This window comes from Tasmannia lanceolata, unplaced genomic scaffold, assembly GCF_043159265.1.
Source record: "Tasmannia lanceolata isolate RefF3 unplaced genomic scaffold, GAP_Taslan_0.1 ptg000024l, whole genome shotgun sequence".
Taxonomy (NCBI): domain Eukaryota; kingdom Viridiplantae; phylum Streptophyta; class Magnoliopsida; order Canellales; family Winteraceae; genus Tasmannia; species Tasmannia lanceolata.
The window spans coordinates 9,125,041-9,148,457 of NW_027518701.1; the positions used below are offsets into that span (position 1 = coordinate 9,125,041).

At 40.1% G+C, this 23,417-nt stretch overlaps 1 protein-coding gene across 1 annotated transcript in view; it reads right to left on the minus strand.

Moving 5' to 3' along the window:
- Positions 1-20,237, minus strand: part of LOC143856995 (acyl-CoA hydrolase 2-like) — a 76,854-nt gene extending 56,617 nt beyond the window's left edge. The window contains exons 1-6 of the mRNA XM_077367272.1: positions 20,005-20,237; positions 19,749-19,841; positions 16,942-17,009; positions 5,004-5,073; positions 4,863-4,909; positions 4,605-4,730 (exon numbers count right to left, since the gene is read on the minus strand). Of these exons, the coding sequence (XP_077223387.1) occupies positions 4,605-4,730; positions 4,863-4,909; positions 5,004-5,073; positions 16,942-17,009; positions 19,749-19,841; positions 20,005-20,020 (420 nt within the window). The 5' untranslated portion in view covers positions 20,021-20,237. The remainder of the gene's footprint in view (positions 1-4,604; positions 4,731-4,862; positions 4,910-5,003; positions 5,074-16,941; positions 17,010-19,748; positions 19,842-20,004) is intronic.
- Between the last annotated feature and the right edge of the window lie 3,180 nt (positions 20,238-23,417).

A 23,417-nucleotide genomic window follows, 5' to 3' on the forward strand; every position in this document is an offset into this window, starting at 1 on the left:
AGATCAGAGCATAATTTTTGGATTTGGAGTTTTATGGATTGTCGAAGTTTGCTTTGAAGATTAATATGATTGGTGCTAAACTGTTAATCACAGCTGACACGATTTTTTGGTGTTCAATCTTTAAATCGGAAGTAGTAGTTATTGTCAAGTTCACTCAGTTCTAGAAAAACCAGTCGAACAATGTTGGTTTGACATTCACGGTGAAGAACAGCAAATTGTTTTCGAGACATGGTTATAGTACGCAACTAGATTCCGGAATACGAAACCACCGCCCGTGATTGGCTGCAATCTTCAAAGTTCATGAGTACATCGTCACGCCCACTGTGTTACACCCACTCACATTCAGCCATGCCGCCTGGCCACCCCTCTCCCGCAAGCCAAGGAGCAAACACTACCTTCTTTCTCATCCATGAAGCCCACCCGTTTTGTTGCTCACAACCAGCGCTACACAATCTCGAGTCGTGTCCAGCCACTTGGTTACTTCCTTGTCCAACCAAGATCATCGCAACCCCCATCCACTCATAGCAAGGATCAGGTTGTCCGTGTCTCTTCGACACACAACCGCTTGGTTGCCATTGTGGCCACCAAGCCTACCCAATTCACACCATCCACAAGTCGTCGCAAGTCTTGCATAGCTGCTTTAGGTGGATTTCCCGTTCACCCACAAATCGCGGATAGATTTTGGCACTCGAATTAACACGTAATAGATCCGATGTAAGAGCTTCCTTTCTTTCAGTTTCTGTTGCCGTGCTCCAACGGGGAAGGAAAACCCGTGTAGCCAGTGGTACCACCAAAAATGAAAACGGAAGCTTGAGTTTTGTGTTGTCGTGTTTGACTAAAAAGGAAAAGCCAAAAAAATAAACAAAGCAAAAGGGGGGGAATAGCAAAAAAAGGAAAAAAAAATAGAAAAGGGGAAAAAAGAAGAAAAAATACATCTCATTTCACTCTGTCTTCTCTTTCATACTCTCTTTCTATCTCTCTCCCTTTCTCTTTTTTTGTCTCGCTCTCCCTTTTCTCTGTATGTCTTCTTTCTCTTTTCTCTCATACTTTTTCTATCCGACTCTTCTCTCTCTCACGAAACATCTCTCTCTCACTCACGAAACATCTCTCTCTCTCTCTCTCCCCATGCTATTTGAAGACTACACTCTTATTCGGGTCGTTTCTAGTCGGATTTCAAAGCTGCCATCAACATGAGAATTGGCCGGGACAACCTGACGATTGCATCCAATCTAGTCTCAGCCAACAACAAGCATCAATGCTGATTTTGGATAATTCTCATCCGTCGGTTGTGATTCGAACACGATCAAGGCCATCCGAGAGTCCGATGCGAGATCCACGAAAGGGTTTCTGTTTCTTTTGACATCAGAAATAAATCAAACAGTGGTATGGTAGAAATTCTAGCTCAAAGATCGTGGAGTAGTGAATAAGCGCTATTGGAGGCATTTTTTTCAATACCGATTGACACTCTGCCAAAAGGATTAGGTTAACAAGTATCGGCGGACAGTGGACACCATTTCAGAATTGAGCATTGGCTCATGCGACGTTAATCCGCCCCAAAATGACTCCACTATTTGCTCCATATTTTAATGGCTACGAACTATGATACTTGTGGTGATTATGAGGTTGCATGTCTACAGTGGATTGATGCTCTTGAGGCACACCATGAATACTACGGTAATGATCACCGAGCGACCATTTACCGAGTCAAAGACATCATGAGAAGAAACGTCAAGTCGATGTGGATATACATGTTAACAAAGCGTCATGACATGGGCGGGCCTCTATTCCGTCGATGAGAGGAGGTCAATGATGAGTTTATGTGGGCTTGTGAGGCATTGGCTTATCATCAGTGTCAACAGAGGTTGATACGTGAAGCAACAACTTGTCATGAACAAGAAGCCGAATCTGAGGAAGCGATAAAAAGGCTAGAGCTTCTCATGAGTTAGTTGGATTGGCAGAGGAGTCGCTTAGCTATTTCTTCTCCTCTACCACCCGATGATGAGGTTAGTTCTCAAGAAGGGGAGGAGGAAGTTGTGAAAACTAATGAGGAGTCACGTGATACACCGGATGCTATTGTACGTGAGGCCGATATTGATGTTGAGCTCGAGCCTATTTCAAAACATGCTCAGTCAGATCCTCCAGCATAGCCAAAGAGAGCAGATACAGAGCCAGAGTATATAGTGACGGATGAGGCATTGCCAGAGTATGGAGAGTTGAAGCATTCCATTGAGGATGCTTATTCCACATCATGACAAGAGCATAGTGCCAATGTTGATTCTGCAATACATGTTCAGATTGAGAGGATTGAGGAGGTTGAGACAGAGGGTTTCAGTACACAAGACGACAATTAGGAGAATTGTCGGTCTGATTTCAATGAGCAAGATAAGATACATGGATTGGTGTCACCCACAGCTATCACGGGATTCACGCAGGTCCAGGAGTACATTGCTATCTTCCCAGCCACTTTACTTTGCAGAAGGGGCTTGCGTTCTTACGATTCTACATGGGTGATTTCTTCCCTATCACTCCGCCCGCGTTTCATACGACTTTCACGAGTGTCGTGAGCATTATACAGCGTGACTGACTTCGACGAGTTACTACTGCTGCTAGAGTGGGTCATTTACATATTTGATTGGGGCGGAGTACCACAATGACAAGGCTCGTGGGGGAACTTGAGGACGAGTACTTTCAAGAAGGGGAGAATGATGGGAATCGTAGGCACCCGTTTCAAACTTACTCTAGCCGCAATCGCAAACCCATGGGAGCCAAATAAGTGGCATATTTACCCTTTTAAATTTTCATTTTTATTTTATTTTATTTGTTGATTTTCAATTACCTATTTAAATATATATATATATAGAGAGAGAGAGAGAGAGAGGTGTAGCTACACATACGTGCAGCTAACTTAGCTACACCGACGGCTTAAAATACAGTGGCCCACATTGTTTGGGTGATCCAAACCATTCATTTGATAGGCCCTCACATTGATAGGGTGTACCCAAAAAATCAGCTCCATTGGATCATCCCAACCCTTCAAACTGTGGAGGCAAAAATGGACAGATTTGTGAAGGTTTTTACACGTCCATCGTAGGGTTGGGATGATCCTATGGAGCTGATTTTTTGGGCACACGCCATCTATGTGAGGGCCCATCATATGAATGGTTTGCATCACCGAAACAATGTGGGGCCCACTGTATTTTAAGCCGTCGGTGTAGCTAAGCTAGCTACACGTATGTGTAGCTACACTTTTCTCATATATATGGGGATGATGTATTAAATATTTTTAGTTTAATAATGATATTACATGTCTTTCTCTTCTTCCCTTTTCTATCTTCCTTCTTTCCCTCTTCCCCTTCTTCCCTTCTCTTTCTTCTTTTCATTTTCTTCCCTTTCTTATCCGCTTCTGGAGAAGCTTTTGGCAAATACTGGCTAAAAAAATCCAGTACAATAGTGTGTACCATCCATGAACAAATGGACAGAGCACAAACTGACATTGACAACTGTTTTCGCAACTTATTGGGAAGTATCGCAAACAGTAGGAAGCGACAGTTGGACTTAGCATTACCACAACCATACTTTGCTTACAATAGTTGGAGCTGATAAAAGGAAATGAATCTTTAGACTGTTTATCAGTGGAATCCTGATCATCTCCTGGATTTCGTACCACTCCCAATATGTGGGATCGTGAATTGGGACACAAAAGATACGATGAACAACATTATCATTAGCAGGTTAGATGGAGGCTCGAAATTCCGGGTACAAGGTTCAAGTCAAAAACATAGAAGGCATCAAGAATTTCAAGGAGGATTCATGGTCTGTTTTGCAAAAATAATGATTTCCAATGGGTACATACAACAAGTTGAGCAATTGAAGGACTTGTACAAATACCGTGGCAAAGGGAAATACACCAAATACCCATTGGGAGATCGGGGCACACTACTTGAGGATATCAAATGGGCAACAGTTCCATGCAAGGTTGGCCAACACATGGGCCACAAAGTCATAAGGGACCCAAAAGATAGGAGAAAATGAGGGAGGTGCTAATACCCTCTCAAGACGTCTTTATTAGAATTGATTTTAGTTTCTTATCTGATATTAGATATATTTTAGTGATTCCAATTAGTCAATTAACTACTTAAGTAGGGTAATTTTGGTCTTTTACATTGTGTTTTAAGAGATTGAATATGGGTGTAGAAATTGTGGAGTGGAATAAAAATATGATTACATTTTATTTGTGGCCTGAGATAACAAGCAAAAGAATAGGAGAGGGAAACTATGTTATGAGAAGTTTTTCAACAATTCTGAAGAGGAACCGGTCCCTCCATCTCCATTCTAGGTGCAGGTTCTACTTTAGTTTGGAAACACTTTTAAATCTAGATTATATATTCTCTATTTTTTTCTGAATTTTTCCTTTTTCATAACTTGGATCAAATACATTCAGATATGTCCCTAGATCTACAAAAGAAGGGAGCCAAGTTTGGGCTCAGTTGTAAATAGAATAATGATATTGGCACTACCGTTTTTTAATGATTACATCAAACAAACATGAGTGTGAACTTCCTCTAGAAAAAGAATGACTACATTGACAAAACTGAGGAACATACTTCTATCGGTTCTAAATGTAATATATTCTCCACCATTGAGCATGTCTGGAGAGTTTCATCTGCATTCCAGATTGACTTTGGTTGCAACAAAGTACCATGCTGATGAGGCAGTACCAAGCAGGTCAGCTGCCACACTAAAAACAATTAGAAACTGGAAGTGCTTGCACGATAACCTATGATACATATCTATGGAGTGATAATTGAAAATTGTACATCATTAATATAAACTAGCACTACAAAAATGATAACTGCAGCCACCTTAGACGATGAAATTACATTGACTTGATGAACAGAAGTAATAGTACCTAGAAAAAGACAAGAATCGATTAAAATCATTAGAAAAGGAAAAACAAGTATTAAAGTATGCAGAGAATAACATAGGTACTTGTCAAATTATACCAACAGGTATCACAGTAATGCATTTATAAAAATGAACTTCAATTTTGCAGGAACTATATGTTGTCATTTCCTAATCACACAATCATTAGCTAGCAATAATGTAATTAATGAGTAAAAGAGATGGAAATGCATTTCAGAATCAGTATTACTTATTTCTGACCAAGAACATGGGTTGAGATCAATAATGTTGATTAGTCCCTATTTGACAAAATTAATTTAGCATAGTCCCGTCCTATTCTCTTTCTTCTTTTATCAAACCTTAACAAATTGTAACCCTGATTTGTCCCCTGTCCTATTCTCTTTCTTCTTTTATATTAAACCTTAACAAATTGTAACCTTGTTTTTATTCCATATCCCCCCCCCCCCCCCCCCTCTCTCCTTCGAAAGGAAAAAAAAAAGTAAAACAGAAACTTTAACCAAATACTAATATGAATATAGAGAAGAAATCCTAAGGAGAGGGAGCAATGCCTGAAGGGTGCTAGAGAGAGTACGTAACTTATAAACATACAGTAATCAAAAGGTTAATAAACCATTAATTAATTCATATTATGCGTGAGTTGGTGTGGTTCAAGATTCATATGGAACCAATGTGTTTTACTGTTTGCAAGCAAATTGATTCTTACTATGTTGGTGAAAAGGTCACACAAATCTAATGTCTGCACTATGTGCTGGGTAACAAGATCAATTAGTTGACATACTTATAGACGAACTTGGAAGTCAGTTTGGTGGTATGTATTCCAACCTCAGAATGGATGATATTTGTTGAAAACCTAGTATTATTTTGTATAATACATTATCAGGTTATGCCCCATCATTTATGTCACTTATGTGTGACATACTGGTAAGTTCTTGAAGTTTCGTATTATATATAATACAGAGTCAGACATTGTGGCATTTCACTTCAACCCACAGAACTTCTTTTTCTCCCATTCTTATTGTTCTCTTTATTCTCTTTAATTTACGGCTTATGTATCTCCTTTCTTTTTTCATTCCCCTTCTTCCCTTCCTTTTCTTTTCAGATCTTCGAAAGTTGGGATCGATATGAACCCAAACCTAGAGTTACCTCAACATGCGCAGCCCATGTTGTTAAAATCATACGATTCATGATTTGAATCTAGGATTCAAATCGGAAGCAAGAATCGTTTCTCCTAAAAATCGTACGTAAGATTTGGCTTTGAATCGTGCAATTTTTATGATTTTTTACAATTCTTTTTTATTCAATTTTTTTTTGGTGATGGGGCCTTTACGATTAGAAATAAATCGAATATGAACCCCTCGCCCAAATTAACAACCTAAAAACAAGTAAAGAAAACCCTAACTTAAATACCGGTGTAGCAACCGAGAGGGGGGTGAATTGGATCCCCACTAAAGCCGGATCCCAAGCTGGTACAATCCCCACCACAACTCTTCAATAGAACAAACCCTTCTCACTACAAGTTTAGGGACACCGCCCTTCTCACCAAATCAAATGAAGAACAAAGGAAAATCTCTCTTAGCCTCTATGTAGGTTTGATCCAACAATGATAAAGATCACAAATACTATCCAAGGAATGATACAAGTAAAGCCTATGGAGATCTTCGAAAGGATATGCAAAATCAAAACTCTTTGAAGAAATCTAGAAAACTTGAAAGTTTAAGCTCAAGGATGATATTCAATAGTTCCAAAAATCCTTAAATCTACGAGAAAATATCATATTTATAGCACACAATGATTCATGATCGTTTGGGGGGATAATTTGGGCTAGAAAAGTTCAAAAAACAGTAAAAAAATCAAGTAGACGTTATGCCCAAATGGCTAGTTCCTCGCGCAGACTCGGTCGACCGCAGGGGGCGGTCGCCCTCGCCTAACACGTTGGACTATTTTAATTTTGTGTCTCTGCACACGGCGATCGACTGGGCGGTCGCCCACGGCTGCAAAAAAATAGCCTTTTTAGGCCGGTTTGTAAAATTCATATCTCATTTCCATTGGATTTTGATGTTCTTATACTCTAAGGACATGAGAAGAATCAAAGGAATCTGAAAAAAATATTTTCAGAAATATTTGAAAATCATTTAGACCAATTAAAGTGGAATTAAGGTCTGTGGTCCACTATGCAAGTGCCGATTTGAGGTCAATTCACTATTTGCCTCAACTTGGCACTTGGGCTTTGGTTCTTGGGCTATGGCCTTTTGTTTTAACAATGTTTAGGACCTTGGAAAATGACTTTCCATGAAATACAAATAGGTCTCAAGGGTGGTTTCGAAAAAGGTTTGGAAAACACTTTGAAATGCAAAACCATCTGAATGAGATCTCCAATACAATCTAAATTGTAAAATACTTGAACTCCCTTGATTGCCTTGGCTTCAAAGGTCATCCTTGGGCTCTTGGCTTGTAAGTAAACACTTAAGAATGCTTGGTCCATGTGACTCTCTTGAATGGATTCTTCGTTTTGAATGCATGAGTAGATCATCATCACTTGTTCAACTCCAAGCTTCACTTTGGCATTGTACAAGGCATGCTTGTGGGATCCTCAACTTGAGCTCTTGACTTGGACATCTTTCAAGGATGATGCCCTCCAATGTGTGCAAGCTCTCTTGGTTCATTTATGCACGTTGATCGTCAAAGGCTCAAACAATGTCTAGTGGTTGAATTGTGCTAAGTTGGATTGAACAATCAAAATCCTGTCTAAGGCACAACACTACAAGGCAACTCATTAGTCCATAGAGACCAATCAATTTGGGTTATCTAGCATCAAAACAACAAGGAAAAGGTGATTAGTTGAACTCATGGGAACCCTTGGGCTTACACTAACTCTATTCTCCTCCTCATCTTTCCTACTTCTACTAATACCAGCCGCAAGTTTTGATTACTAATCATAAAATTTTATATTTAATATAATTGTTTTGAATGAAAAATAAATAATTACTAATTTTTATTTTTATTTTTTTTATATTTTTAACGATCCGATTTACGATTCGATACGATCCGAACCCTGTCGCTATTTACGATTCGATTCCAATTTTCAGAACCTTGTGTGCAGCAATCTCAATGGTTGGCAGCAGTGTTGGATGGGTTTTTTTTTTTTTGTTGAATTCCCCTTTCCTTGTAATCAAGAAAAGAAAATCAAGTGGAGTCGACTTCACAAGTGATTCAACATACCATTTGGAAATAATAAAGTCTACATCAAGTGCATTGAATGCCCCACAATCAGAATCAAAGAGGATGGGTCAAGGGGAGGGACGGCGAAGCCGCCGGTCCAAAAGCTTCCATCAAAGCGAAAGATCTGATCCAACAGAAATCCCGCATATTGAGCTTGAGGCAAAAGATGTGAAGTATGTGTCGAAGCTAAGTACTAAAATCAAGAATTTAGTGTCAAATTGTGGGGATTGTGATGTGAATTGAAAAGAATAGATAAGTTGAAGTGTGATTCCCACAAACCGTAAGTGATTACTCCATGTTGTTGTAAGTGATTTAATTTTCAATAATCAAAATTTTCTTTGTTGGCAGTGGAGAGCAACAATTAGGGTAGATCATTGATCATAGATCAATCCGAATTTCTTGGGCTTTAAATGACCTATACTAAGTTAAATGGAAAGGATAAACTACTACCCGTTTACTCTACTCAGTAGTCTACTTTCAATGATAATAAGCTCCCTCTCAAACGAGAAGAGTATCCAAGGTTTTAAATTTCGGTTCAGTTTCGGTTTCGGTTTCCGCCACCACCGAAATCGAAAAATTTTGGTTTCGGTGGAAATTTCGGCCGAAATCATTTCGGCGAATCTCTAAAATTTCGGTGGAAATCTTGTAAATAGGTGTAAAAATGAAATTTCGGTTGAAATTTTGGCAAATTTTGGTAAAAACAATTGATTAAATGTGAATTTTGTTTCAGTCCAGGCTAAAACCAAAATATTTCGGTTGAAACATGTTTCGGCCGAAATTTCAAACCATGAGTATCAACAACTTAAGAAAATTCAGCAATCTTCTACAATCCCTCAACATTTGCCAGTACATGCATTGAATTGTTTTATTTTATATCATTTGCTCCTTGGGTTATTGATTCAAAAGCTCCACATCATATCATGTGCGTCCTCTTTGTTAAATAAGCCTCTTTCATCCGGCATTATTACCTTGAATATGGTATGGTATCTAGAGTCATTGGAATGTGTATTGCACATCCTAATTCTAGTATACCTCTATCTCCGTGTTGTTTGCTTTGAAATTTACTTTAACTTTTATGTACGTAAATAAAATCACCCGTTCACTTAACTATTATGAAACCTTCTATTCATCACATTGTGTTTGTCAGAATCTAAGGGAACAAGGAAGAATGGTGGATGCCATGAATTTGGAGGGATGTACTACTTCGTAGAGGCATGTAAGGCTACATTTCAACTTGGCGATTCTCCAAAGTGGCATTGTCAATTGGGTCATCCTCCATTGAAGAGTTTGAGGGTCATGGTTCCTTCTATATCTTCTTTGTAGAAGTTAAATTGTGAAGTGTGTGAATTCGTAAGCATCATAGGGTGTCTTTTCCTCTTCTTGAAAATCATCAAGATGTTTCATTCTCTTTAATTCATTTTGATATATGAGTCTGTGTCGTATTACAATTTTATTGGGAACTAGATACTTTGTTACATTTGGGGATGATTGTTCATGAATGAAATGGATTTATTCAATGAATGCTCGTTCTGCAATATTTTTTTTATTTTTAAAGCCTTTCATATGGAATTTAATTTTTCGTTCTAATAATGCATAAAATACAAATATCCCATCTTTCAATCTTATTGTGATCATCGTAGTATTTTAATTTTTTTCTTTAATGGTTAATCATCATAGTATATTGCATTAAACTTCATGTGGAAACTCCTCAACATAGTGAAGTTTTTGAATGGAAAACTTGGCATCTTAAGTGGCAAGATCACTTGTTCTATATTAATGTTCCAAAAACGTATTGGATTTATGTTGCGCTCCCAACCTGTTATTTGAACAATCACATGCTATCATCCGCGCTTCTATCTTGTTTCTTGATGTTCCTCTCTTTTCCTTGAAGTGTGTTTGGATGTGGATGTTTTGTTCAACGTCTTGGTCCCAAGCTAGAGATACTTGATTCTCGTGCTATTAAATGCATTTTATAGAATTAAAGTCAATTTCTAGGAAATAATGTCTCCAGAAGTCACAATCTTTGAGCCTACGTCTTATTTTCCCACTCCTACTTAGGTGGATTGACCACTTTTTCTTCCTATTATACAAGGGTCCTTTCATAGGAATAGTTATTTAACGTTGTAATGCAGGAGTCTCACTAGGTATCTTCACTATCTTCACTCAAACTATACATTAGACTGCAGTATCTTCACTCAACCTATACATTAGAAGGCCTAAGTCTGTCTAAACACCAAATCCACTACCCACCATCAATTTTGATGCAGCCTTCTTGAAACTACATGTTGCACTTCAAAAAGATACAAACTTGTGTACAGCCCTAGAATTCCTATAGCTAGTCGTTTGAACCCCACTCTTCCTCCTAAGAGTTGTGCCACGAGACCACATATAGGTAAGACGAGTAAGGGTCATGGGCTTCTAAGACCCAAACAATACAGTACTACATTAAAAAATTTCCAACCATGGTGAAATGTGTCACATACATGGTTTTAAATTTCGGCCGAAACGTTGGCACAAACCGAAAAGAAATTCACATGAAGTCGTTTCTTTACAAGATTTCGCCGAAATTTTACCGAAATTTCGCCGAAATGTAGGCTAAATTTTCATTTTTTGACTTTTTTTACAAAATTTCCAGCGAAATTTAAAAAATGTACACCGAAATGTTATAATTTCCAACGAAATTTTCGAAATCACCGAAATTTTAGACATTTCGGTCGAAATTAAAAAAAATAAACGAAATCATAATCATATTTTTACATGATTTCGGCCGAAATTTCGGCCCGAAACCGGAACATTTCGGTTTCGGTGGTGGCCGAAACATTTCGGTTTCGGTGGTGGCCGAAACCGACATCGAAACCGAAATTTAAAACCTTGGTCACAGATCGTCTGATAGTCCACGCCGGACTTTCGATCATCAAAATAACCTAACAGAATCAGTAGCTGATTAGGACTGACCTTGAAAGAAAAAATGAACCACATTATAAAAGTTCACCTGGGGGGACTGAGGAGCAATCTTGTATGGGCAAGCATGATGAAACTCTACTTGATGGGATCATGTGGGGACAGTTTGTGTCACGCAGCACAAGGCAAGTCAATCCATTAGAAATTAAACCCAAGACATTGTCATGTACACCCCTTGTCAAGACTGCTAGGAAATTTGATTCCATCATTGTTATTGTTGATAGTTTCTAGGAGATGTCTCATTTCATGTCGATCTGTGTAAGTAGGATAATCCAGTCATTTTAAGAGAATTTTGTGCAAAATCGGGTTATACTTCATAGTGAATTTTATTGTACTTTATGAAATATAAAGTGACTTCAAAGAAAATAAGTCCCAATGTGAAGAGCAAAGATCAATTAGTTGAATTGTTCACTGACAAGTTCATCAATTGTTTGTCAAATGCGAATTTTAAGACATTGCTACCAAGTTGCAACTGGTTGACAATTGTACCTTTGGAGGAGTCTTAGGTATTCTTGTTGTTAGAAGTGTATTGTACCTAAGGGCAAGATAGTCTTTGTACTATGTTATCATTTATATAAATACATAAGTGAGGGGGAGCTAATCTCCAACTCACTCATTCTCTTCTCTCGTCTCTTCTAACATGGAATCAGAGCCTTAGGGTTTGGCTCCGTAGGGACCACGATTGTTCTCCTCTCTCCTTATTCTTCTCCACCACTCTCCTCCTCTCCTCTAGCCGTCCACCTCGCTGCCCTCTCTTCTCACTTTGACCCTCTCCCGTCATATACCCACGCCCTCTCTCTCGCCCTTCCACCTTGTTCCTCCACCTCGCTGCCTCCCGCCCCTCTCTCATTCCCGGCCCCGCCCCCACCCCCGCTGCTCTCTCTCCCATCTCTAACCCAACACCTCATGCCCCTCCAACCCTAATCCGACCCACCCCTCACCCCCTTAAACCCATCCCCTTCTCCCTCGCTGCCCTCACCCCACGCCCCTCTCACCTCCCGCGCCTCTCTCATTTCCGCCCCTTGTTGCTCTCTCTCCCATCTCTAACCCGCCACCCAACCCACACCCTCAACCCTAAAACCCTAACTCTCTCTCTCTCTCTCTCTCTCTCTCTCTCTCTCTCTCTCTCTCTCTCTCGCGGGTTCTAAACCCCTTCTCTTCAATGGCCTAAATCATCTTAGGTCATTTTTTATCCATTTCCACGACTCCGATCTATGTTGATTGTTTCCCTTCTCCTCATTGCACGCCACGTGCGCTGAAATGTCCGAGTGAGGTGTTGTGCCTCTGATTTCATCTCCTAGCCTCTATTCTCCTCTTGGCTAGTGATCATATGTCTCGTTCTACTATGTCTCTTCATCGGAGCCGCAGTATCATGGTTTATCATCTACCGCCGTTGTAGTTGAGAGTGTATATTTTTTTCACCATGGACCCTCCTGTTAGTTCAACTCATACTATCGGATTGACTGCTCTACCTTCGACTACCTTCTCTAGTTATTCCCCTTCTGTGGAGGCTTCTTTCCCATAGATGACTTCCGTTCCACTTGAAGGGTCCATTCCATCTCTCACAAGGATCGTCCCTCGTGGGCAGCGCTGTATGCAGCCTCATGGGTCATGTGCCCCTTCTGTTGATACCTCTACTCTTGGCACGTATGTTGGTGGTGACCATTCTGGCCGTGGCAGTGGTCGCTTTGCCAGAGGTCAGGGCCATCGAGGTTGTCTTCGTCGCCGTGATTCTGCAGGCGGTCATGTAGCTAGTGAGTGTGGGCGCCCTTACTGCACTCATTGTCAGGCAGCAGGGCATATTGTGGCTACACGCTGTTTTACATCTGGGACTCTCTCCCCCTACTCTGGTCACATCATATATGCCAGCCTTCCTGATGCCTCTACATCCTCCTCCACTGGACCAGTAGCACATGATAACTATTTCCTTATATCCAGGGCCGACTATGATGAGTTTTTGCACGTATGTGCGCAGCGCCGAGCACCTACTACACCTTTTGCACAGCCCAGTGGTTCACCTGCTTCACTTCTAACTACTTCTGGCTATTGGATTATTGATTCTGGGGACTCCAACCATATGACGGGTAGCACTGCTTCACTTAGTTTGTTGAAGCATCTATTGTTACTCTGGCCAATGGGACTACTGCACCCATATCTGGTATTGGTATTGTTTCCCCTCACTCTGGTCTTGCCTTGTCATCAGTGCTTTGTATTCCATCCCTCTCTTCAGCGACTCCAGCAGTCCTCTGTTCTTTCTGGCTTTCTTCAGCCCTTTTAGTGCGAGTCATGTGAGCTCGAGAAGCACTATCATGTGCCCTTTCCGTCCAGGGTGGTTAGTCGCGTCTCGAGTCCATTTGAGCTAATGCATTCCGATGTCTGGGGTCCTTCCCAGGCTCCTTCCCTTCTTGGTTACCGATACTTCATCATTTTGTTGATAATTTCTCCTAGCTTTTTCTTCTTAAGGATCGCTCGCAGGTATTTATTGCTTCTCGTACTTGCCATGCCAAGGTCACTACCCAATACAATTGTCGTCTTAAATGTTTGCGTACTGAAATTGCTCGGGAATACTTCTATGCCTCTAATGGCTTTCAGGATTTCTTATCCACTCGTGGCATTGTCCATCAGTCCTCTTGTGCCTACACATCTTACCAAAATGGTGTAGCCGAGAGGAAACTCAGGTATTTGCTTGATATGACCCACACACTTCTTTTTCAAATGTGGGTCCGTAAAGCCTATTGGAGCGATGCCGTGCTTAGCTCCTGTTTATTGGCTAATCGGCTTCCCTCCTCTGTCCTTGATGGTCAATCTCCCTTTTCTGTCTTGCATCCTCAGCGTGATCCCTTTCCTCTTACTCCACGGATCTTTGGTTGTGTGTGCTTTGTCCACAACGTCTCTCTGGCCACAATAAATTGGATCCTCAAGCGGAGAGATGTATCTTTTTGGGGTACTCTCGAACCTAGAAGGGTTATCAATGCGATTGGGCAGGGTCTCTAGGAGATCCACCACCAGATATTGTACCTCTGTTAGGGGCAACCTAGCATCATGGCGAAGAAAGAAATGGGGCATAGTTTCCAAGTCAAGCGCAGAAGCGGAATACCATGCCATGTCACATACGAGTGGAGAGCTTATCTGGTAGTGCTCTCTCCTATCTGAGATTGGTTTCTCTTCATCTCTCCCAGCTCAGCTTTATTGTGACAATAAGGCTGCTATTCACTTTGCTACCAATATTATCTTTCATGAGAGAACTAAACACATAGAGGTAGGTTGTCACTTCATATGTCAGTGAATGCAAAAAGGCAAGATATATGTTTCCTTCACTCAAATAGTGGATCAGCTAGCTGATGTTTTTAGCAAGTCTTTGGGTAAAGCTAAGCTAAATGATATTTGTAACAAGATAGGAATGTATGATATCTACACTCCAGGTTGAGGGGGAGTGTTAGGAGTGTATATGTGCCTAAGAGCAAGATGGTCTTTGTATTATGTTATATTTTATATAAATACATAAGTGAAGGGGCGCTAATCTCTAACTCACTCATTCTCTTCTCTCTTCTCTTCTAACACTTGTAATTAAATAGAATTTTAGAGTGGTTTTGATCGAGCGCAGCAACCCTTCTCTCTCTCTCTCTCTCTCTCTCTCTCTCTCTCTCTCTCTCTCTATATATATATATATATATATATATATATATATATATATATATACATATGTATGTATATGTATATGTATATGTATATGTATATGTATATGTATATATAGAGTTTTTATATGATGCCTGACCGTCAAGTACCGTAAAAAAGGTACCGCCCTTGATATTTGATCCAACAATAGCCCACTTTTTAAGAGGCTGTTGTTGGATCAAATATCAAGGGAAGTACCACCTTCACGCTGTCGGGCACCATATAATTTCTCATAATTTAGAGTCTGTTGACTCTATGTAATGTATGTACGAACTTCTGGTCCCCACTGTAATTTTCATAGATTCAATAAAACTGTCATCTTTCAAATATATATATATATATATATATATATATATATATATGAGAAAACGGTTCCTACACACATGTGTAGATAAGTTATCTACAAACTAGCTTAAAATACAGTGGGGGACCACATTGTTTGGGTGATCCAAACCATTCATTTTTAAGGCCCTCACATAGATAGGGTGTCCACAAAAAATCAAATCCATAAGATCATCCTAACCATTCGAACTGTAGAGGCAAAAGATGGACTAATTTGTGAAGTTTTAAAGACATCCATTTTACATCCACAAATCGTAGGGTTGGGATGATCCTATGGATCTGATTTTTTGTAGACACCCTATCTATATGAGGGTCTTTAAAATGGATGGCTTGGATCACCCAAACAATGTGGGCCCCCACTGTATTTTAAGCTAGTGTGTAGAGAACTCTCTACACATACGTGTAGGAACTGTTTTATCTCTCTCTCTCTCTCTCTCTCTCTCTCTCTCTATATATATATATATATATATATATATATATATAGAGAGAGAGAGAGAGAGAGAGAGAGAAAAGTGCTTCTAGTCTGCCGACTAGAGATCATTCTCTAGTCCGGCGACCAAAAACATAGATAGGGTGATCTAAAGCATTCATTTGATAGGCCCCATCATAGATAGGGTGTCCACAAAAATCAGCTTCATAGGATCATCTTAACCCTTCCATTTGTGGAGCTAAAAAATGGACAGATTTGTGCCGATTTATAGCCGTCCATTTTAAGCTCCACAAATCACAAGGTTGGGATAATCCAATGGAGCTGATTTTTTGTGGACACCCTCTCTATGTCAGGGCCCATCAAATGAACCCAAATAAGGTGGGACCCATGTTTTTTGGTCGCCGGACTAGAGAATGATCTCTAAAAAGCAAATAATATATATGTATATGTATATATGTGTGTGTGTGCGCGCGCGCGTGTGTAGACACACACACTAAAAAGCAAATAAACAAAAATCATGACATCATGACATAAAAATACATTTATGGCACAAAAATACATAAATTGCCGTTCGAAATTTGGTGGGCATCATATTTTCTTTTCAATGAACAAAGAAGTTGACCTCAAGTATAATATGCGTGTGTGTGCAACCAAGTTCCATGTGAGAACAATGAAATTTAGAGTCTTAAGGAAGATGCACTATAGCCGACCCTAACTAGTTTGGGACAAAGGCTTAATTGAGTTGAGTTGAGTTGAGTTGAGTTGAGTTGAGTTGGGTTGGGTTGGGTTGGGTTGAGTTGAGAAGGAAGAGGCACTATGAATGATTTTTGTTTTATTTTTTTTGAATGGCCGCACTATGGATGATAAATAGATAAATTAACAAGCTATGCTTCATAAAATAGGAAAAGGCAGGTGGATCACAAAATCTAACAAAATTAATCATCCTTCTAAACTCAAGCCACATGTGTACTTTAGAACCAATCAGAAATGGGTTAAATCATGGATAGGCAACAGGCCAAAATTCGTATCAAATGAACTTCGCTATGCATTTGATCAATAGAGTTTTGCTTGTTGAATGTAAGCAGTTAAGAATTTTTTTACCAGTCCACTTACAGACAAATCAATCAGATGGTTAGGACAAATTGGTTGGGATTGCTTATCATAACAAATTTTAGACAATGGTACATCCACCATGGGGTGTGCCCCTTGACCAGTTTTTCTACACCATACATACACATGTTCAGTCGAGATTAGGTCAAGATGTAATTTTGGGATGTCTCATAAGCCAGCAAACCAGTCATATTGGATTATTCTTTGGAAAGTGAATTATGCTTGTTGCAGCTATATCTACTCCAAACTTAAAATTACAGAGTAGAATGAAAAGAGCCTACCTCTCCCTCCCAAATGAAATAAATTCCATCCCCAATTTCCCCCTCCCGAACGACATAATCACCACAATCTATAACATAAAAGCACGCATAAGTGCATAACCCCAACAAAAGAATCAATTACCAGAATGCCGTTTTCCAAACACAAAACAGATAATTAAAAGATGACACCAAAAATTCACAAGACACCAAGTGCCATTGGTGAGCATTTACATGTACGTTAAATAAATACATTAGTAGACTACAATTCATTTAGCCCTTGCAGTTTCAGAAAAAGTAACATACTGTTTTTTTTTTTTTTTAATGGTAAATTGTTGTTACTTCGATCGATTGCTTCTAACATTCGACAAACGCATATCAAATACTTGGAATAGTAAAAACTAATCATGATTGTTGGGGGTTCCACGTGAAGGCAAAGATCCCATATCATAAAAGCTATGATTTGGCCGACACTTTAAATTTATTGTCGACACACGTGTCGTGTCGTGTCGACACACGTGTCGTGTCGACACACGTGTCGTGTCGTGTCGACACGACACCCATATCGACACTCATTTAGACACTTTTAAATGTACTGCTAGAAGTGTCAGTAACTTTATATGTATGCATGTGTATGAGTGTGCCACTATTTCTAGATTTTTGGGGGTTGCCATGTCAGATACCTCGTATCCATGTCGAAACTCAGCATACGAATTTGTGTCCACAAATCAAGATCATATGTACTTTCTATTTTAGTTGTGTCCCTGTTTCTAAATTTTGGGAGTTTGCCGTGTCCGACACTCCGTGTCCGTGTCAACACGCGACACCCGTGTCCGTGTCCACAAATCATAGCATAAAAGTAAATTGATGTGGATGGACTTATAAGGACTTGGGCACCATCCCCTTAGCAGGTAGCTTTTAAGGGTGAATTCTACCCAGGTCCCAACAAGTGGTATCAGAACTAGGGCGTGGTAACTCCTGCATGGCCTCAAGGATGGGAAAATCCCTCAGGCAAGATCTCAGTAACCCCGGTGTACCCTCGAGGACGAAGAAAATCCCTCAGGGAAGATCTCATAGTTCCCATGTTGCTCCCACGTGGAGGGGCAAGATTATGCACATTGCTTCCGCGTAGAGGAGGAGGGAGTTGTGGGTTCCACGCAAAAGCAAAGATTCCACATCAGAAAAGTGAATTGATGTGGATGGGCTTATAAGGATTTGGGCACCATCCCCTTCACAGCTAGCTTTTAAGTGTGCTCTACTTGGGGCCCAACAAGAGGTATTAGAGTTGAGACATGGTAACTCCTATGTGCCCTCAAAGATGGAAAAAATCCCTCGAGGATGGAAAAAATCCCTCGATGTGTACCCTAGAGGACGGAGAAAATCCCTCCAGGAAGATCTCCTGGTTCCCACATTGCTCCCGCGTGGAGGGGCGAGATTGTCCACATTGATTCTACGTGGAGTGGGAATTAGTAGGGGTTCCACGCGAAAACAAGGATCCCACATCGGAAAAGTAAATTGATGTGGATGGGCTTATAGGGACTTGGGCACCCACCCCTTAACGGTTAGCTTTTAAGCGTGAGTTCTACCCGGGTCCCAACAAAATATAAACGAAATTAATAGCGCTAACCCGACAAGAGCAACAGAAACTAACCAGTAGAGAGAAAAAATTATTTTCGACCCATGTGTTTCATTGGAACTTACGAAGGGCATACAGGACGAGGTGTCGTGGTGTATGTTATTTGCAGATGATATAATATTACTTGACGAAACCAAAGCAGAAATTAATGCTAAGTTAGAGTTTTGGAGAACTACTTTGGAATCTAACGGTTAAAACTGAGCAGGACTAAGACAGAGTAAATGGAGTGCAACTTTAGTAATGTAAGGAGGTGAGGCGAGGATGTAGTAAATATGACTGGACAGGAGGTACCTAAGAGGGCTATCTTTTGCTATCTTGGTTCAATCCTACAAAAGAAAGGAGAGATTGAAGAGGATGTTAACCACATAATAAGAGCAGGTTGGTTAAAGTGGAAGCATGCTTCTGGAGTTATGTGCGACCGTAAAATACCTACGAAGTTGAAGGGGAAGTTTTGTAAGACAGCTGTGAGGCCAGCCATGCTATACGGCTCAGAATGTCGGGCCACCAAGAAGCAGCATGTGCATAGAATGAGTGTAGCGGAGATGCGAATGCTTAGATGGATGTGCGGCCACACAAGGGTAGATCGAATTAAAAATGAAGACATCCGTAAAAAGGTAGGGGTGAGACCAATTGAGGAGAAGATGAGAGAGCACCGCTTAAGATGGTTTTGGCATATCCAATGTAGGCCTTTGGATGCTCCAGTTAGAAGAAGTGACTCGTGCCAAGTTGATGGAGTAAAAAGAGGTAAGGGCAGACCAAAAACAACTTGGGTAGAAACAATGAGGAAAGACTTGACGGCTAGGAACATAACAGAGAACATGACATAGGGTAGAATGGAAGAAAATGATCCATGTAGACGAACCCAACTAGTGTCAGGATTAGACTTAGTCAATTTGAGCCGGGTAGATCCTTTCACCTCTTTATGAAAATTTTCTAAAAGATTCATTAGCCGACCCCAACTAGTTTGGGACAAAGGCTTAGTTGAGTTGAGTTGAGTTGTGTGTTTCATTGGAACCACTTGTAAAATTTATCTATAAATATAGTGCAAAAGCACCCTATAATGAATTGGGTTTTATCCCTATTTTCAATCTCATTTAGAAATTAACCAATAGAGAGAAAATATCCAAGTTCTAAGTCTAAAAAAAGTAAAGAGAAAATATACAAGTTCTAACTCTAGAAAACCAACAAATCTCACCATAATGTTTGAATTGGACAACTTCAGCGATCTTCTTTAGAGATGAAGTTGAGAGTCTCTGTAGCAATGGTACTTGCCCCAGAAATCCGATCACTGCTCCTCCCACAGAGATTATTCACAAACACACCAAACCCAGAAAAAATAAAGGAAAAAATCAGAGCTACTGTTGAAATTTACTCAGTTGGAGACTCGATAGTAAGAGAAAAGTTAAGCAGTTTTCAAACGCAAACATAGAAATTAGGGTTTTTGGCTTTACCTGTTGCGTGATCCATTAGAAGCTACACGTTGTGAAGGGGAGTTTTTATAGGCTTGGGTTGCATAGTAGAGAGGGGCGATTTTTATGCAATAAAGGCTTGCCAATTTATGATTGATAGTTTCCAACCTCGAATCATTATTTTGATTTTCTGCAGCTTGTCAAACGGCCAATTTGAGAGTATAAGAAGAAGAGAGGAGTGCAAGTACTAAAACAATGGAGTGAGAATGTTGGTTTGGTCCTGTTTATTTAACGAGCCTGCAATGGAGACGAATGGTCTCCCAACCGTCCGATTGGACCATAATCTTCGGATTTCTAACCGTCCATTTATGGGTCACGCAACCCGAATGGTTAAGCTTTTTCCAATGTATGGCTTTTGGATATGGCATCTAGGTGCAACTTGGGTTGGGGTCGACCCGTACCCGACAGGTTTATCCCAATTTTGGGTCGGGTTAGGTTGGCATTTCCTCTGGTTCGGTTGGGTTAGGGTTGAGGCCTTGGCAACTGACCCGACCAAACACGTTCTCTGTCCTCTAATTTTATCGTGATTTTTATGGGGTTATGCTTTATCTTGTGAGCCCAACTCCAACCAGACTCAACCCGAACCGATTTGGAAAAAAACAAGTTAGATGAGTTGGATTAGGGTTGAGAGATTTAGAGGCGGGTTGGGTTAGGATTGACCATCCTCGACCCGAGGGTCGGGTTAAGGTTAGGGTTAGGGTTAGGGTTGAGGGATTGCTATCTTGCCAACTGCTCTAGGGATGGATACTTAAGCCTAAAATTCATCATGTGCCGAACAACTATGCATTTGGATTGTCACTATAAATACGTAGTTAGGGGTGTACAACCCGAACTCATTGGGTTAAACCTGGAAAAAAAAAAAAAAAAAAAAAGGTTGGGTCGGGTTGGGCATCCTTCGGGTCGGTTTCGAGTTGAGTTTTTGTTCGGGTTGAGTTTTCCCAACCCAGGTTGGGTTCGGTTTGAGGGCTTGGGCAACCCGACCTGAGTGAAACCCGGCATTTTTTTATCATTTTTTTGGGGCGATGAAAAATTCACACCCCCTGTAGGATAAGTCGCACCCCCTTTAAAGGAGGGCATGTGGCAGACTTTAATGCTTTTTAACGTCAATTCACGTTAAAGCGGTGCGAATTATCCTAAGGGGGGTGTGAATTTAGGGAGATGTACACACTTCTACAATTATCCTTCAGGTCAGGTTCGGGTTGGGAAATGGGTTCCTCAAGTCAAGTCGGGTTGGAACCCGGATCGGGTTCAGATTGAGTAAATGGTTCCTTGGGTCGGGTTTGGGTTAGTCTCAACCTGATTCAACCCGACCCAAGTGTTGGGGTTCCACGCAAAAGCAAATAGTCCCATATGGGATAAAAGAAATGGATGGGGATGGGTTATAAAGGAATGGGCACCCTCCCTCTAACAGCTAGCTTTTAAGGGTGAGTTCCACCCCGGTTAAATTCCCAACAAGTGGTATCAGAGCTCAGGGCGTGGTAATCCTGGTTTGCCTCGGAGGGTGGAAATGTCCCTTGGGGAAGATCTCGAAAACCCCGGTGTAGTTATCTTGTGGTTCCCACGTTGCCGCCGCGTGGACAGGCGAGATTTTCCATGTTGCTTCCCCATGGAGTGGGAGATTGTTGGGGTTCCACACAAAAGCTAACAGTCCCATATTAGATAAGTGAAAGGGATGGGGATGGGCTATAAAGGAATGGCCACCCTCCCTCTAACAGCTAGCTTTTAAGGGTGATTTCTACCCTGGTTAAATTGCCAACAGCAAGTTGCCACCTGTTGGGAAGGGAAACAGATTCCATCTTTTTCCTCCTTCAATTCCAACTGGGTGGTCATTTCTAGGCCCCTGATTTTGTTAATTTTTTAATCAAATGCAAGAATCAGGTGGAATCGTAATAAGATATCGATTCTAGCACGTGATTCTAGCATTCAAAACGCACCCAGAGCGATTTGTTAATAACATTGAACAAACAAATTCCTAATGAGCTGTTTCTAAAGGGATAGAAATCCTTGGATAAATTGTTATAGGGATTGGGTATCCTGCTTCAAATTTTTTATGTTGAACAAGCCCTAGGGTTGGCTTTTCTACTGCCCTGCTCTATTTCGACTGCAGGATTTTTCTGGATAAGTTTGGAATTTTTTTTTTTCTAAACATCTTGCTTGTTTTACACATCAAAAAATCTATCTTGAAGAAACCTTATTAAATTTTTCCTTAGAGGGAAGTTCAATTTATGATAATATCCCTCTAAATTAACCATAATCATATTTCGTCCCTCTAAATTGTGGAAAGCAAAACAAAATTCCTAGGAAAAAAAATTCCATTAGAAATGTATTGCCAGAACAAACTATAACAATTCTAGCAAGGATAAAATAAACCCCTGCTTGTTATCCAATTAAGGACAACCTCCAACCATAGCCTTGTGCCCATTTGAAGGTCACTATGGATAGTTAAGATTGTCAAATTGAAGCATTTTTTGTTTGGCAATGATAAATTCGCAGTCCCTATTGGATAATTCACACCCCTTTAAAGGAGGATATGTAGCAGACTTTAACCATTTTAATATCAAAGGGGTGCGAAGTATCCTATATTGGGTGCGAATTTATCATCGCCCTTTCTATTTTATAAACCATCCCGGTAGGGCCCCACACAAATGAACCCACAATATTCTAACGGCTATTTCTCTCGTAAGATTTTTATTTTAAACAGAATATAGAAAGTAGAGGGAAACCCTCTTTCTCTGTCATTCAAACTAATGCATGAGCTCTATTCCTTTTTTCTTTTTTTGGAATTTCACTCGATTAGGGTGTTTTCTTAGGTCTTATGTTTGTTTATATCATAGTAAGAAGTTTTAGGATTATATGTTTGGTTCCATCTTATGTAGGCTTTTTACCCATTTAGGCTTTCTTCTTTGATCTCACGATTTTTTTTTTATCATTGAAAGACATTTTTGTTGTTTCCCTTTTGTCTTGCTCCTTTTCTCAATGTGAAATTTTGTTAGGAAATAAGTTTGGTGTCATCTTATGTTGTTGTTCTTACGAATTAGGGTCTCTTCTCTGATCATATGTTGCTTTCTATCATAGAATGCTTTTTGTTTCCCTATTTTTCTTTTGGTCCTTTTGTCTTAGGAAAATAGGTTTGGTTTCATTTTATATTGGGTTTTTTTTTCACTGAATTAGGGTTTCTTCTCTGAACATATGTTTGTTTTTATCATACAAAATAACATCTCATGAAAATCTGCACATAAAGTTTTTGCAATGCTCCAAAAAAGAAAACAAGAGTGAATTTTTCTGCTTGTTCCCAATTAAAATCATAGTTATTATGTTCTAATTTTCTTTTTATCTTATATGATTTTAGCAGGTTCTTTACAATCCAAAATCAAAGCTTATTGATCAACAGTCAG